The 15,588-nt window shown below is 37.5% G+C and overlaps 1 protein-coding gene across 4 annotated transcripts in view; it reads right to left on the reverse strand.

Moving 5' to 3' along the window:
* The window catches only part of LOC106709595 (teneurin-m), a 204,466-nt gene that overhangs the window by 51,876 nt on the left and 137,002 nt on the right, over positions 1–15,588 (reverse strand). For all 4 annotated transcript variants that reach the window (XM_014501423.2, XM_014501424.2, XM_014501422.2 and 1 more), the window contains one exon: positions 14,323–14,361. In XM_014501423.2, coding sequence (XP_014356909.2) covers positions 14,323–14,361 — 39 coding nt within the window. The remainder of the gene's footprint in view (positions 1–14,322; positions 14,362–15,588) is intronic.

Consider the following 15,588-nt stretch of genomic DNA (forward strand, 5'->3'; position numbering starts at 1 on the left):
GGCACCTGACGCTAAGGCTTGACAAGATTGCTAATGACGTCACACCCTTACAAGTGCACTTTGCATCGTACGACATGCTTGTTTTGAAGATTTGTATTGTTTTGTAGCTTATTAAGCAATAAAGTAAAATGTTACTGTACTAATAAAGTAACGACAATTTCCAAAGGTAAAAAAGGCAAAGTAAAAAACAAAAGAAAAAAGGTATTTAATTACATTTTATTACTTTGGATAACCAACGCAAATAACAAAATATACGATATGACATACGTCATAATATAACTATATCTTTAGGTAGACTTAAGTGCGAGAAGATCTAACGAATTCAATGATTTTATAGTTAAAAACCCGAAGGAATTAAATCGATTTATCCTCTCTCTAATGAAAAAAGAATTGGTTGTATCACTAGTTACCGATCGTCACGTCGCCGTATCGTATCGTATAAACAGCTGCAATACGGCGTCGCCCACCTAGGCCACAATTAACGCTAGCGTCAAGTTTTCTTGCGAGCGGAAAATAATTGCGATTGAGTTGCGAATTTCGCTATCTGACGCCCGACGAGCCTTTAATTGGTGCTGTACAAGAACCCAAAAAAGCCCCGAAATGATACAAAAAAGGTCGGGTGTAATAGTCGTTTAATTAGGATTAGCCGCAAGCACGTATAAACAATTAAATCAAACACTTGCGTGAATTTATATCGTACAGCGCCATCTAGTGTCTTTAGAACAAAACTGTTCGTTAACAACTTTCGCGTTGTTACGCTTGAACATACCGCCCACCATGGACAGAATGTCCATCACAAACAAATACAAATTTGAGTAATTTTACAAACTTGGCGGCAGTTGCACAAGCTCCTTAACTGAGAGCACAATAATCAAACCATCAACAGCAACTGTCCGCCCACCATGCTAGGATAAACAAGAAATTACAGAAAATTTAACTAATCACTAAATGACAAAAAATTATATGGTAAGACAACTATATGGCGTTATTACATAATGTAACGCGAATCAAAATTAAACAAAAAGTAAGAAACACATATAAAATTACTTACAACTATTTTACAATGATAGCAATTATGCTAGTGGACTGTATATACACTTAATTAAATTCTAATATCTAAGAGACAGGTAACACAACTAACTTGGACAATGGTCGCTTTATTATGCTGCCCTTGCATCGCACACTGACAACCCTCGTAAGGTTGTCCAAACCAGTATGCTTTTCAGTAATGACGCCAAAAAGCCACTTGGCCGGTGGGAGATCAACTTCACGAAGAAGTACAACATCGCCTATTTTAGGTTCCGCGACCTGGTCCTTCCATTTATAGCGATGCTGCAACTGAGCGAGATATTCGTCAGACCATTTACGCCAAAATTCTTGCAGCATGCGCTGCGTAAGTTGCCATCTTTTAAGTGAGGTGATATTGAAGTCCTTATAATCTCTATCAGGGACAACCACTAGTGGTCCCCCTACCAAGAAATGACCAGGGGTCAAAGGAAATGGATCGTCCGGGTATGTTGGTAGCTGTGACATAGGTCTTGAATTTAAACAGGCTTCGATCTGCGCCAGTAATGTGGTGATTTCTTCAAACGTTAATGTACTGTTGCCCATTATTCTACGGAGATGGTGTTTGGTGGACTTCACTCCTGCCTCCCACAATCCTCCAAAATTCGGAGAATGTGGAGGGATGAAGTGCCACTCTGTACTATTTGTGGCACACCACTCGGCGATTTCACGTGCCATGGCAGACCTTTCTGCGTTGAACAAAATCTTCAACTCCTTCGCGCTACCAACGAAAGTGGTACCGTTGTCGCTCCAGATCTCTGCGACATGTCCTCGCCTGGCTACAAAGCGTTTAAATGCTGCTAAAAAGCCTTGAGTAGTCATGTCGCTAACGACTTCAAGGTGGACGGCCTTTGTAGCCATGCAGACAAACAAGCATATATAGCCCTTTGTGGAGTGATATCCACGACCCTTGGTAGGACGAATATTAATGGGACCAGCATAGTCCACTCCACTACGTAGAAAAGGACGACTAGGGGTAACTCTCGCCTCTGGTAATTGGCCCATCATTTGCTGTCTACACTTTGCGGAATGACGAACACAAACTACGCACTTCCAGACGTGCTGTCGAATAAGACCTTTTGCATTGATGATCCAATATTTGGATCTGAGATAGTTGGCCATCAATTGTGGGCCACCATGCAACGTTTTCCGATGTGCATCGTCTATTAATAAACTTGTTAAATGCGAGCCATGAGGAATCAATATGGGATGCTTCATGTCATTTTCCAGTGCAGCCATCTGCAAACGACCACCGACTCTCAAGATGTCTTCGGAATCAAGAAACGGATTCAACGAGGTAAGTCTACTTTTTTTGTTCACCTTGCCATGCTTCTTTAGATTATCCATCTCTTCCTGGAAATAATGCCGTTGACACATTTTAATGCAGGTTTTCAAAGCTTGTCCCAGTTCCTTTGCTTTCAAAGTACCCGTTGATTTTGGAGACAAAAACCTTCTACAGTAAGCTACGACTCTGGTAAGTCGCATTAACGACGAATACTTGGTAAGTATGCTACTCTCTGCTGTGGTGCTTGTAGCGGTGTGACATTTTAACTTTCTCTCTTCGACTGTAGTATCCATAATCTCTTTTTTATATTCGATGTTTTTCCTTTTCAGGAATGTCGGACCCTGCTTCCATATCTGATTATTGGCGCATTCCGATGGTTTTACGCCTCTGGACGCGCAGTCGGCAGGATTCTGCTTCGTCGATACGTGAGACCACTGACTTCCATCCAAGACGGTGAGCACTTCCGACACTCTATTTGCTATGAAAGTTTTCCAACGACTAGGGTGGCTCCTGAGCCAAGCCAATACTACCGAGGAGTCAGTCCAAGCATGGATGTTTTGCTTGGATATTCCGAGAACTGTGGATACTTCCTTTAACAGCTTGGCGAGCAATACTGCTCCGCAAAGCTCGAGTCTCGGAATTGACACCTGCTTGACGGGTGCCACTTTAGTCTTAGATGTGATAAGGTTGACATGAATGGACCCGTCTCTATCGATAATGCGAGTATACACTACGGCTGCATACGCAACATTGGATGCATCGGCGAAGCCATGCAGCTCTACCACGCAGTCATCATTGGCTGCATGAATCCAACGAGGGAGACGGAAGTGGGTAAGTTGCTTCAATTCTTCTCTGTACTCAAGCCAGTCCTTCAACAATGATGAGGGTAGTTCCTGATCCCACTCGATGCCCGACAACCATAGTTTTTGTATCAATACCTTGGCCGTTATTATGGCTGGAGCTATCCATCCGAGTGGGTCAAACAATTTCGCGATATCCGAAATAACTCTGCGTTTAGTTACAGGTGTTTCTAAAGGAGGAAGATTCACGGTATATTCGAATTCGTCGGACCTCCTATTCCAGGTAAGTCCTAAAATTTTGCTAACGGCGTCTGTTTTAAGTTCCAGGTGTTCTCCGGTTGCTTGTCTGTGGTCTTCCTGTATGTGATCTGACAATTCGGAACTATTGGTGGACCATCGCTGAAGCTCGAAGCCTCCACGACCAAGTAACTCCTTCATTTCGTGATAGATTTGAATACCTTCTCCAACGTTCTGGCATCCTGTCATTAAATCGTCGACATAGAAGTCCTTCAATACACGATTCGATGCTAGAGGAAAATCAGTTCCCTCATCGTGTGCAATCTGCTGCAAAGATTTCACTGCTAAGTATGGTGCCGATGATGTGCCGAAGGTCACACGGAGTAGACGGAAATGCTGCAACTCGTCTTCTGGATTTTCGCGCCATATGATTCGTTGAAAATCAACATCCGTCTCAGACACCTTGACTTGTCTGTACATCTTAACGATGTCTGCAACGAGGCATATTGGAAACTGACGCCAATTCATCAGGATGTGACGCAACTCTGGTTGGAGAGCTGGACCGACCAAAAGATCCTGATTCAACGACGCTCCATTTGTTCCCGGACACGACGCATCGAAAACAACTCTCACCTTGGTGGTAAGCTTGTCATTTCGCACTACTGCGTGATGTGGTAAATACACCGCATCAGTCGTTTCTTTATCCTCGACCTTCTCCATGTGGCCAAGGTCCAAGTATTCATTGATGACCTTGACATATTCTTTCTTCATCTCAGGGTCTCGTAAAAACCGCTTTTCTAAAATAAGAAACCTTTTCTGGGCAATTTGTTTCGAGTCACCATATTTGCATTTTGGATCCGGTGTGCGAAAGGGCAACCTAACCACGTAACGACCAGATTCGTCTCTACGCGTCGTTTCCGTGAACAATCTTTCACACAACTGCTCTTCTTCCGTCAGATATGTTTTCTCAACATCATAATGGTCGGACTCCAACTCCCAGAACTTCCGTAAGAGCTCACTCTCGTTTGAATGAGCTGAGTGCAAGCTAACAATAACGTTGTGACATGTTTCCGATTGGCTGCCTCCTTCTTCAACTTCACCAGAAAGGATCCAACCAAATCTAGTATTCTGTGCAAGAGGGTAGCCCGGCGGACCCCTAATCAACCCTTGCAACAGAATTTGGCTGTAGACTTCGGCACCTAATAGAACATCGATTTTGTTGGGTGTGCCAAACGAAGGGTCAGCTAAAACTTCACAAGATAATGAAGGCAACATCGGGACGACAATCTTCCTATCAGGCAAGAGAGACGTCACCTTGTTCATAACATACGCCTTGACAGAGATGACAAAACTGGGGTCGTGACGGGACTGAATTTTCATGGTAACCATGAACTTACAGGCCAATGACGCTTGGGGGTCACCGCCCAGACCTGAGATTACAGTTTTGATGGGATGTCTTTTTAATCCCAATAACTGGACCGCGGACTCCGTAATGAACGAAGCCTGAGACCCCTGGTCTAACAGGGATCTTAAACAAATCAAAGATCCAGTTCTCGCCTCTACATCAATCAAGGCCGTGGCCAAGAGTACGTGTGTACTAGCCTTGGCGAAACACGTCATAGCTCGTGTGGACTCACCCGCTGAAGATGAAGCTGCTTCTGACGCAACAACATCGCTACTAATGGACTGACCTGGATTACTATCATCAGTTTTCGGGGTACTTTTAGGGTGAAGAAGCGTATGATGTCTTCTTCGACAAAGATGACACCTTGTAGATTGCCGGCAGGTATACATGGAGTGGCCTGCGTTCAAACAATTAAAACACAGCCTACTGGTTTGGACAAACTTACGTCGATTCTCTACATCTTCCTGGGCAAACTTTTTACAATTACATAACTTGTGTCCTTTATCAGTACAAAAAACACAACTGATATTATGAGTGGTGGTTACATGTAATGCCGTAGCATTTTTTGGCTTAGTGTTACCTTGCTTATTTACATTATTTGAACCTAGGCATTCTAATGCCCTAAATCTATTTTCTAAGAAAGTTTTAAATTGACTCAGTTCTGGTAATTTATTTGAACAATCGTTAATTAAATTTTCCCACAATTTCCGTGACTCTGGATCAAGTTTTTGGCTGACAATATAAATAACAAGTATGTCCCATGAACCAACGTCAACCCCTAAGTTTTCAAGTGCATGTAAACATTCGTTCGTTGTGTCAAGTAATTCTTTAACGGCACTTGAAGACTCCACGGTGATATTCCTTTGGTTCATGAATCTTTTTAAAATACAATTGGCCAAAAACTTTTTATTGTTATATCTACTCTCCAATTGGGCCCAACAGGTAGTATAATTATCGGCCGTGATGGGTATATGTCGTAACAATTGCTCAGCTTCTCCTTGCAAATGGCTCTTAAGATAATGGAGTCGTTGTACATCGTCTAAACTTGGGTTATTGTGAACGAGAGACACAAACAGGTCTCTAAAACTAGTCCACTCCACATACTTGCCAGAAAACGTTGGGATGTCTATCTTCGGTAGGCGTACACAGGGACCTTTGGATTCGCTATTTGAAGATTGCGTTATCGGCGCAGTCGCCCGCAATTTCACCAAGGCTCCCTTTAATTTCGATTTAAATTCAATATAAATCTCCTCAACTTCATCGAAGCGATCTGATTTATAATAATCAGAGGATTCAAACTCTGTGCCTTCCGATTCAAAAATCATCCTCTGATGACCCTCCTTAAACGATGTCCAACACTCCTCCAAATTATCCAAACGCGTTTCGACATTTGACAATGTTATCTTATCCTTTGACTGTTTGCCAAAATTTATTTTGTTTTTAATTATTCTGTTTTTAATATCCTCCTGATACTTGAGCAAACGATCCATATTTAAAATTATAAATAAGAAGGATACTTTAACACAAGACACTGATACTAAACACGCAACAAATAAAAAAAACAAACAATAAAATAAAACGATCAAATCAATTAATAAGATACAAGGTAAGTAGAAAACACTAGTCCAAAGTTGAATGCAAAAGTTTTACAAGTTTATTAATTATTCGAAATACTACAAGTGTAAGGGATTCGATATTAAATTTTACCAAGTCCAAATTACAAAAATTTTCTAAGTCCCTTATTCTGTAAAATAATCTAAGTCCGGTATTCAGTGAAATTTTTCTAAGTCTTTAAGACATAACAATTCGCTATAAAATCGGGCATGGATTCCCCGTCTGAACACTTTTTCTTAAATTATTCTAAGTCCTAATCTACACTTGTAATATTTTTGCATGCATTAACTATTCTTATCTAAATAAACTAAGTAAAGTTCTTCTAAGCAATAAGGTTCAAATTGTTCACTTCTCAATTAAAATATATAAAGTACTTACAGTTTGCCTCGTAACACCGTACACACACTCACACTATGACACTTCACTGATGTCCCGTCGCAGGTAAAGGCGGATGAGGAGGTGCTCCCCCCGCTGCTAGAGTTGAACTGCTTTGGTGGTGTTAGTGCGGTCTCTCCGCACTAACTGCTGCCCGGGCTGTGACACTCACTGACGTCTTCTTCAGAACGCACACCAATCAAATCCGTGCCAGCTATGTTTTATGTGGCAATATCAACGTGACCACTTGTTCAAGTAAGCACCCAAGGTGCGTGGAACTGTACATGTATACTGCCAACGTCCAAGATGCCAATATCCGGCAATCGTAAGGACCATGTACAAGAACCCAAAAAAGCCCCGAAATGATACAAAAAAGGTCGGGTGTAATAGTCGTTTAATTAGGATTAGCCGCAAGCACGTATAAACAATTAAATCAAACACTTGCGTGAATTTATATCGTACAGCGCCATCTAGTGTCTTTAGAACAAAACTGTTCGTTAACAACTTTCGCGTTGTTACGCTTGAACAGGTGCTTAAATGGCGAATTCATTTCACGCGGAACATTTTCAATGGTGCCGTAGCGACGGATCCGTTTTGCGAAACAATAATTGACGCGTTCAATAAAGATCTGTTGAAGAAATTGACATTTATTTTATTTTAGTATTTTAAATTAAATTAGTCTTTGAATATCACATTAAAAGCGTAAAAATTTCGAATATTTAGATTTATAAATTGAATCCACGTTTAAGAAATGTTATATGAAATGAAATAAGGAACAAACTATCAAATGAAATAGCAAATATTTAATGTAAGAGATTATCCAATTTAATTAAGTTCTATTTACTTCCGTTTTGTGTTCAGTCAATTTTCGACGTTACATAAAGTGATATTATTAGACAGAGCCTTACCAGCATTTGTTAGCATTGGACGCTTTACCGTCACTTAATTAGTAGAAAAGTTTGTAGTCATCAACTTGAGAGGCTTCGGGAGCCGGGGGGGATGGGGGAGGCTATGGGGAGAGAGAGTTTCCTCTCGATTATTGATCCCTATCCGTCAATCGGGATGGAGGACAAGAAATAAGTTTTATCAAGTATTATACTGAAATCATTAAATCTTTTACTAATACAATAATAGTTTTGTATGTATAAATAATTTGAATTTCGTAAAAATGTTGTAACAAAAATGTGAACCTTTTATTTCAGTATAAAAAAATTACTTTCACAAAAAACTTTTCACGAAGTAATCGTATAAATGTTTCACAACGCCAATATATTCGTGGCTTTGTAAACTCTGTTTGTATCGCCAAGGTTTTTACACAACAAACACCTTTTTTAGGTGTCTAGACGAATAAATAAGTACATTTTCTTGAAACCAGAGTTCCCTGGAGAACAAACGACGCATTATATTAATCTAGGACTGCCTTGTTGACTACTAAACGTCAAGAGAGTTGCCTATTCTGTTGTGAAAGTGGAACAAATTGCACATTACTTTTTACCATTCCTTATATAAATGTTATATTAATACTATATTTACAAATAATAGTAATAGTTACAGTATTACCATAATAATAAGATAATCTGTGAAAGTTGAAGACATTTATTTTCTGACAAGTTTATAACTTTGTTGAATTATAGACCGACAAAGTTATTTGACCCGTTGGGCATAAGTCAAATTAAATGATGACAGCACACTAGCGCCCTCCTGTATCGTCAAAAAAGTGCCACAAGATCTTTGTCTTACTGAATAGAAAAAGTATATCTGAGCCGACGAAAGGGGCACTGCTGTCGCTGTTGGTTTTGTCAGAAAACATGTAAAACCTACATGGGCATAGAAAATAGCATAAGAGAAAAAACCGCCCATGATAGGTAAATTACGAAAAGGATCGTATGACACTTTTTGACGTTGACACGGGGGCCTAGTGCGCCGTCATAATTTAGTTTGATTTATACCATTGAGTTAGGTAGCCTTGTCGGTCTATAGCTGGCTTTTCATGTTTTTGGAACGAAGTTCCTTATCGCGCGTTGTGAAAGCGGGCTAGACGAAAAATTCTTACGAAAAGTTGTCACGACACTTTTTGCTATAGTAAGTATGTTAACGACGAATGAGCGCTACTTCACCATGGCAACGACGTGACAATATGTAACGAAAACTCATAGAAATACAATGTACTTCTTGTGAAAGCTTAAGTTTTTTATTCATAGAATAAACATTGGTTCCTTCACTAATTAATCGAAAGGTACTTCGTTCCATCCGGGTGTCCCTTGACACCTCTCAAGTTTTTTTTCTTTTATGTCATCTTCTATGCATATATAGGTTTTACATAAGTTCTGAAAGAATTATAAGTGCATATCATCGTCTCTCTTACAGGTCACACAAGCTTATCGTACTCTAGTCTCTGTTTTGTTAAAATGAAAGGGATGTTAATACGTCTTAATACAAGTATCAAAGAGTGGAACTCTACGATTACAGCGACATCTACGTTTAAAGTTATAGTAAGATTTAGGTATTACGTGAGTTAATTCGAATTGCGCTGAAGAATTTTTAAAACGGCACAAACCATATAAGCGTGCAGTAAAAATAACCGGGAGAGAGCGGCTCATAGCAAAAAGTTTTACTGCCTTACTTAGTTAATTGAAACAATTAACCGGGGCTCACGTAATAAAGGAAACTGCGACGCGTAAAAAGCTTCCGGCTTTTAGTTCCTACAAAAATGTTGGCCCTCGTTTTTTAGAGATCCGCGGTCGGTATCGCCAAACGTCTAAGAACTGTCCTTACTATACATTGTATGCAAAATTATTTCCTTTGGAATTGTTTTTTCCACATATTGTTTTTTTGTCTTTTTGGGGATAGTGGTAACTAAAGCACTAATCGTTAATGACAGGAAAATTTCATAAATTTGTTGCTTGTTGCTTTCAAATGATCTTGAATTTATTATTAGTCTTACTTTACAGTATTTTATTTATTTATTTATAATTTTACTGTTTTTTATTTACATGATTAAAAAAAAACTATTATTGTATATAATATTCTATAAAAAAAGTATTATGAATACGGAACCCAAGTCTCTGTTGCGATCAAACTTTACTAGTTTTTCAGTAACAATAAAAACTTTGTGCAATATTCTTACATTCAGTGTCGAGACGGAAATATATTCGGACTGGAAAGAGATGGAGTTAAATTAGCTTCGTATCAGAGCGGGACAGACAGAGTAGAGATGTTAAAGTATAAAATGTAATGAGGCACAGTTAAAATTAGCAAAGCGTACAAAGTTAAGTTGTTACGTTCGTCAGAGTCGCCGTTTCAATTTCATGATGATTTTTATTGTACTTGTTGAAAGAACTTCTCAGTACGTTACATAATTCTTTCTTAGTATATCAACTCTATATCGACGCTGGAAAGCATAAACGCTGTAACCCTTGAAATCGTGAATATGTTTTTCACACGTTAATAATTTCAACCATTATCAAACTATAATGATTTTATTATAGATTAGCACAAACTACACAACATTGCTAAATACCACAGGCTTGTAAGCGTATCAGCTCACGAGTTATGATTTTTTGGCTCTCCTGTAAAGTTCATACTTTCGGGGTTACAGCGTTTACGCTTTCCAGCGTCGATATACATGTTTTTTTTTATGTCTGCCTAAATAACACAGCGACCGCTGCCCATAGACATCAGCAATTTCAGATGCGTTGCCCTTTAATCGACAGATGAGAGGACGCACATAAATGTGGTAGAAGAGAGATAGATGTGCCAGGACTGAGTAGAATAGAAGTCTGGGATGTTATATGAAAGAGATTTCTGTAAAGTAGTCGTTATAGGTCCACTATAGATTATATTTCTTTATTGACATTTCATTTAAAAAAAAACTTTCACATATTACATAGTATAATAGTATTATAAGAAAAAAAGTTAAAAATATGTTACAATTTAATATTAGAACACGATAAGGGAACAATGTTTCTTGATATTATAGAAAATATGAGGGGCAGTGGTCGAAGCACTATTATTATTTTGTTCCATTGTCCAAAAAACCTTCATTTAGTTAATGGCTCTGACCGCGTGTGTATTTCCTAGCGCATACAATATCCGATGGTAAAATGTATCGCCGAATATTACTAAATGACTGGCCAAATACACATTTACTGACATATCAAATTTGCTTTGATATTTTTAAACTATATAAATACAATAACTATATAAAATAAAAAAAGTAAAATTTTGTATGTAGTAAATTTAATGAGTACAAAATTAATCGAATATTTATTCCACAGTATATAAATGAATAAAATCATTTTCTCCTTATAGTTTTGTTTACTTTTTTAAATTGAATCGTAGGAATGACATACCAGAGTTTGCAAACCAATCTTTTTTTATTTTCGCATCAAAAAACTTCGTCGCGATTACACAAAAAGAAATCTCGTATTGCCGCAAACTCATCAATAAATTCGAACGTAGACAGCATTTTCAAATATTTTCCGTTAAAAAAAGAACACTCAGCGAGTTGATTGTATCAGTGCGGGAGTTGGCAGTTTGTTTTGCGTCTCATGCCCGAGGTCGCCGGATAACTTCGTTTCGAAACTTGGATGAGATAATATTATCATTTCGAGTTCCGCTCGCCGTAAATACATACAATTAAAAACAAAAGTCCGTCGAGTTTTCAGAGCTTTTTAGCTCAATTTTGGGGCATCTTCTTAATAAATGAAATTAGAAGCAGTTAAATGTTTTGTTGTAAGATTTAAGTTACTAAGAAAAAGGAATTTCCTTAATCTTTGTCTAAACATGGAAAAGGAAATGCTAAGAAAGAGTATTGGGTTAATACTATTTTAACATATAAAGGGGATAGTGCTTGAAAATTTCCATTTTGGCATCAACGAGTTAGCGGAATGTACGATTAGTGCGGCGCCACACCGCACCGCACCTCGCCGGAAAGCGCATCGAGCGCCAATAACCGCACCATAGTCGATTAGGAAGCTCCGTTGCAAATATCGAATACAGAATAACGTCGAAGTGTACGTCGCCGCAGAGAAAATGGCCCCTTAGACGATCGTTGTAATATCTAAAAGCTAAAAGCGCTGAAATACGCCGCATTCGAGCTGCAGCGAAGCTGAAAAATGCTAAGTGACATTACAATGGCGAATGCGTTGGTATACAGCGAAATGCTGCTACATTTCGACTGCCCCTTTTGGAAACGTACGCCGCTGTTCAAAGCCCTCCACTTTTATATATCTCGTTTTATTTTTGTAAATTCAAATACGAGCTGTAGTTAGTTGAACGTTCGTTTTTTAACTGGAATAATACAATGGCGATTGAAACGAAATCTGGCCAATCATTTTACCAATTATAAAATTAGATTTGCTACTAGAATTAGGTACTGATTAAAAATCTTAACCAATAAGGTATTAAACTTACTAAAATCTTTGGCATGAAACCAGCATGCGTGTTCATTTGTCTTCTTGAAGAAATTCAATGAACAGAAAATAAGCAAATTCAAAAATTTCTTAAGATTGCAAAAATGTATTAAATTCATGTCTTTTTGTCTAGTGTTCAATAGCTCATGACAATACTAAATTTTACCTAAAAATTTTCAATAAAAAAACATTAAAAACGAGTATGTCTTTGTTGGAAATTTCAGTCAGAATTATAAAATAACCCTTATAAAATCTTTTATTATTTTCCTGAGAATCACAAGGTATTGTGTAGAGGTGGATAATGTAAAGCGACGTGAATAACAAAGATGATTTTTCTTAAACGCTGTAGCTAATAGAAAATATTCTTTAAGACCGTTTACTTAGACGCCGGCTCATCGTCCATTGTAACTCTACGACGAGGACATCAAGTGTCACCGGTTCGAACGATAAAAAATAATGCAAATTCACTTCAAGGCCTCGTCCCATGAAATAATGCGCGATCATTATATAGATAAGACAGTTTTTCCGTTAAATCGAGCCTCTTTCCTTCTTAACGACATTGTCCTTCGTTAAACGACAAAGTGATTCAGGTAGTCGTTTACTTTGAGTGTCTTTTTTCATTTGTTGGAGCGCAGCGTTCACTAACAGCTTATATTGATATTGTTTTCAGTTAAAGTGCTACTACTTGTGAAGACTATGTACTACAAGAAGCCATGTGTAGACTTATTAAACCTTAGCTTTATCAATAAAATTTGTTGCACGCCAAAAAGCATTTACGTTCACTTCGTCTAACATTTATTTTTTATTTTATTTTTAATCGAATCATATTAATCGATTGTTATCTTTACTTATTCCTTTTGTATAAAGAACTGAATAAATAAAACTATATAACCGTTATATATATAACTATATAACTTAATCAAAATTGTGTTTATGCTTTTTCAGTGATATGAACAATATTAGTGTAAAGCCGGGAACAAACATGGGCGCAGAATGACAACACTTGTTGTGCTTGTCTGCGGGGAGCCTAAACAAATATGCGATAATGTACTATCTATTTACCTTCCTAATATTGAATATAATCAAGGGCTTAGAGTCTTAGATGTGAATGTTATTAGAAGTGACAAACTTAGTACGCAGTACTGACACACTAGTCGATACTAGACTAGATTAAAAGTTAAATTGCGTTCGTTCAATTATAATGAAATTGTTTACTCTGTGCAAAAATAGACTTACCAGAATGCAAAAAGAGTGTTCATCTTGATAATACTCTTCTTAGTACTTCTAAAAATACTTTTAATACAGACCAGTATAAGAACTTCGATAGTCTTCAAATCAATTTTAGCGTAAATTAATCTTCATAGTATTTAAAATTAAAATATATAAAAAATCGATAAGCAGTTGCTCGCAATATATTTACTCTGTGGTTTGAAAATATTAAATATTCCACAGGTAGACGTGTTATGAATTAATTTGGGCAGCACCTGAGAGATTTAACGGGTGAATGCGTCGCCGAACACGAGTCTACATGTCTTTTGCTATTTTACAGAGAAAAAAAGAACACGTTACGTGTTACTGGTTTTACAATTAAAAATGTAACTTGTTAATTTCTACTAACCTATTGAGTTATATTAATTGTGTCTCCGAAATGTTGTTATTGTCTCTGTTTTTTTTTTAGTTTCATATTTTTTAATGTAACGAATTTCCTTTAAATAATAAATGTTGAAATGTTTGTTGTTGGCAGTTGAAGTTGATTTTTTGCCGGCGCGTTCTGTTCGTTGGTACATCGGCATTCGCTTGATTTATTTGACAAATAACTGAACGCCATTTGAAAGGAAACTGGCGTATTGTAACACGAACTGTATTGATGTTTTTGCCAGTAAATCATATTTAGAAAAAAAAAAACACATCTCCATATAACAGATTAAAGTTATTTTTCATTCGCTGTAATAATTCATTCAGAATATCAGAAGGGATAATTCCAAAACAACGTATTGAATGTTAACGAGTATGTAACTTATTGTTTAGTCGTTTTAATTAAATATATACTTGGTGATGGTAAGATTGTTATATTTAAAAAATACTGTAAATAATAATTATGTACTGGTTAAATTCTTATGTACTCACGTTCGTGGTCTGGCCGGTCGTATGTAGATCTCAGCATGCCTGAAAAGAGAGAAATAATTGTTAATTATTGCTGATACGATAAACTTATAAAAAAAAAACATAACCCTTAGTGTAATCTAAAAACATAAATTTTTCATCAAACTTTGTCGCTTCCACTGATGGCAATCATTTTTATTGTTACAATAAAAGTACTTTATTTTCAGCGAGGTAGCTTGCAGTAAAGTTGGTCGTTAATAATACCGTATAAACTGCAAGTTACAAGTCTAGACTTTGACCTTTTGAGGAAATAAAATTTCAAAGGTCATTGACTATCGTTGCGTTGCAGTTTCCCTCGTAAAATACCAGATTGAAATCGAGTTTTTACTTTTTTATCGTTAAATAATTCCGTTATGGTAACTACAGCTTAAACACCAAAATATAGTCTTTTATTATCACTATAGTAGTACTTAAGTCCAGATTTAGTATGAGCCACACTTAACTGCTTAAACATTAAATGACTTAAATTGTGGCCATAAGAATGTTTTAGATCGTATTCCAATTTTGTCTTGTCCAATTCAAAATATTAAAGTCTACAAATATATGTGAAAAAAACCTTTACAAGAAATGTCACAAAAGGTAACCATAAATTGGTTGTCACACTTAGAGCACAGTTACATATGTCCATTCATAAAAACATTGAGCAATTAGTTTGTTTAACATGGCGAGCAGCGAGCGGCGAGCGAGAAGCGAGATCGGTACACTTCGCCTGGAGCAGTATCCGTGTAGTGACATGTTGACCACTATGAGGCCGAAAGTAAGGATAGTCCGAAGTGAATATAGTGTCGTTGTTTGACCATCTTTCGATTGAAAATAATGTTTAGAGTTAGTTACAAGACGAAAGAAGAGTTTTTGCCACAATAAAGCCGATTTTTGGTCACTAAGGCCGTATCTGAGTGTGGATACAATAAGAGATATGTGCACTAAGGAATGCCTTAGTAACTAATTAACTTGAACGATTCTAAGTTAGTCTGCGAAAGTACGCATGTGATAGTGATCAAAATTATTCAATCAATATTCTATACGGAGAAAAGTTTGCCTACACTAGTTGACGATGTGACCCGGTGCCCCTTGCCGGCGTGTAAATTGGTAGGTCTGTCCATACGAGTGGACATTCTGGGCCGTTTAGCACCTCGTAGCCTCACAGTCCCGCCGACGAAGCGCCGTCGAGTCACGTTGGAAATTTGATTGAAATTCGAGTTTTGGAATCGTTAGTGCTGTCACTCGAAA

Source organism: Papilio machaon, chromosome 5 (genome assembly GCF_912999745.1).
Source record: "Papilio machaon chromosome 5, ilPapMach1.1, whole genome shotgun sequence".
Taxonomy (NCBI): Eukaryota; Metazoa; Arthropoda; class Insecta; order Lepidoptera; family Papilionidae; genus Papilio; species Papilio machaon.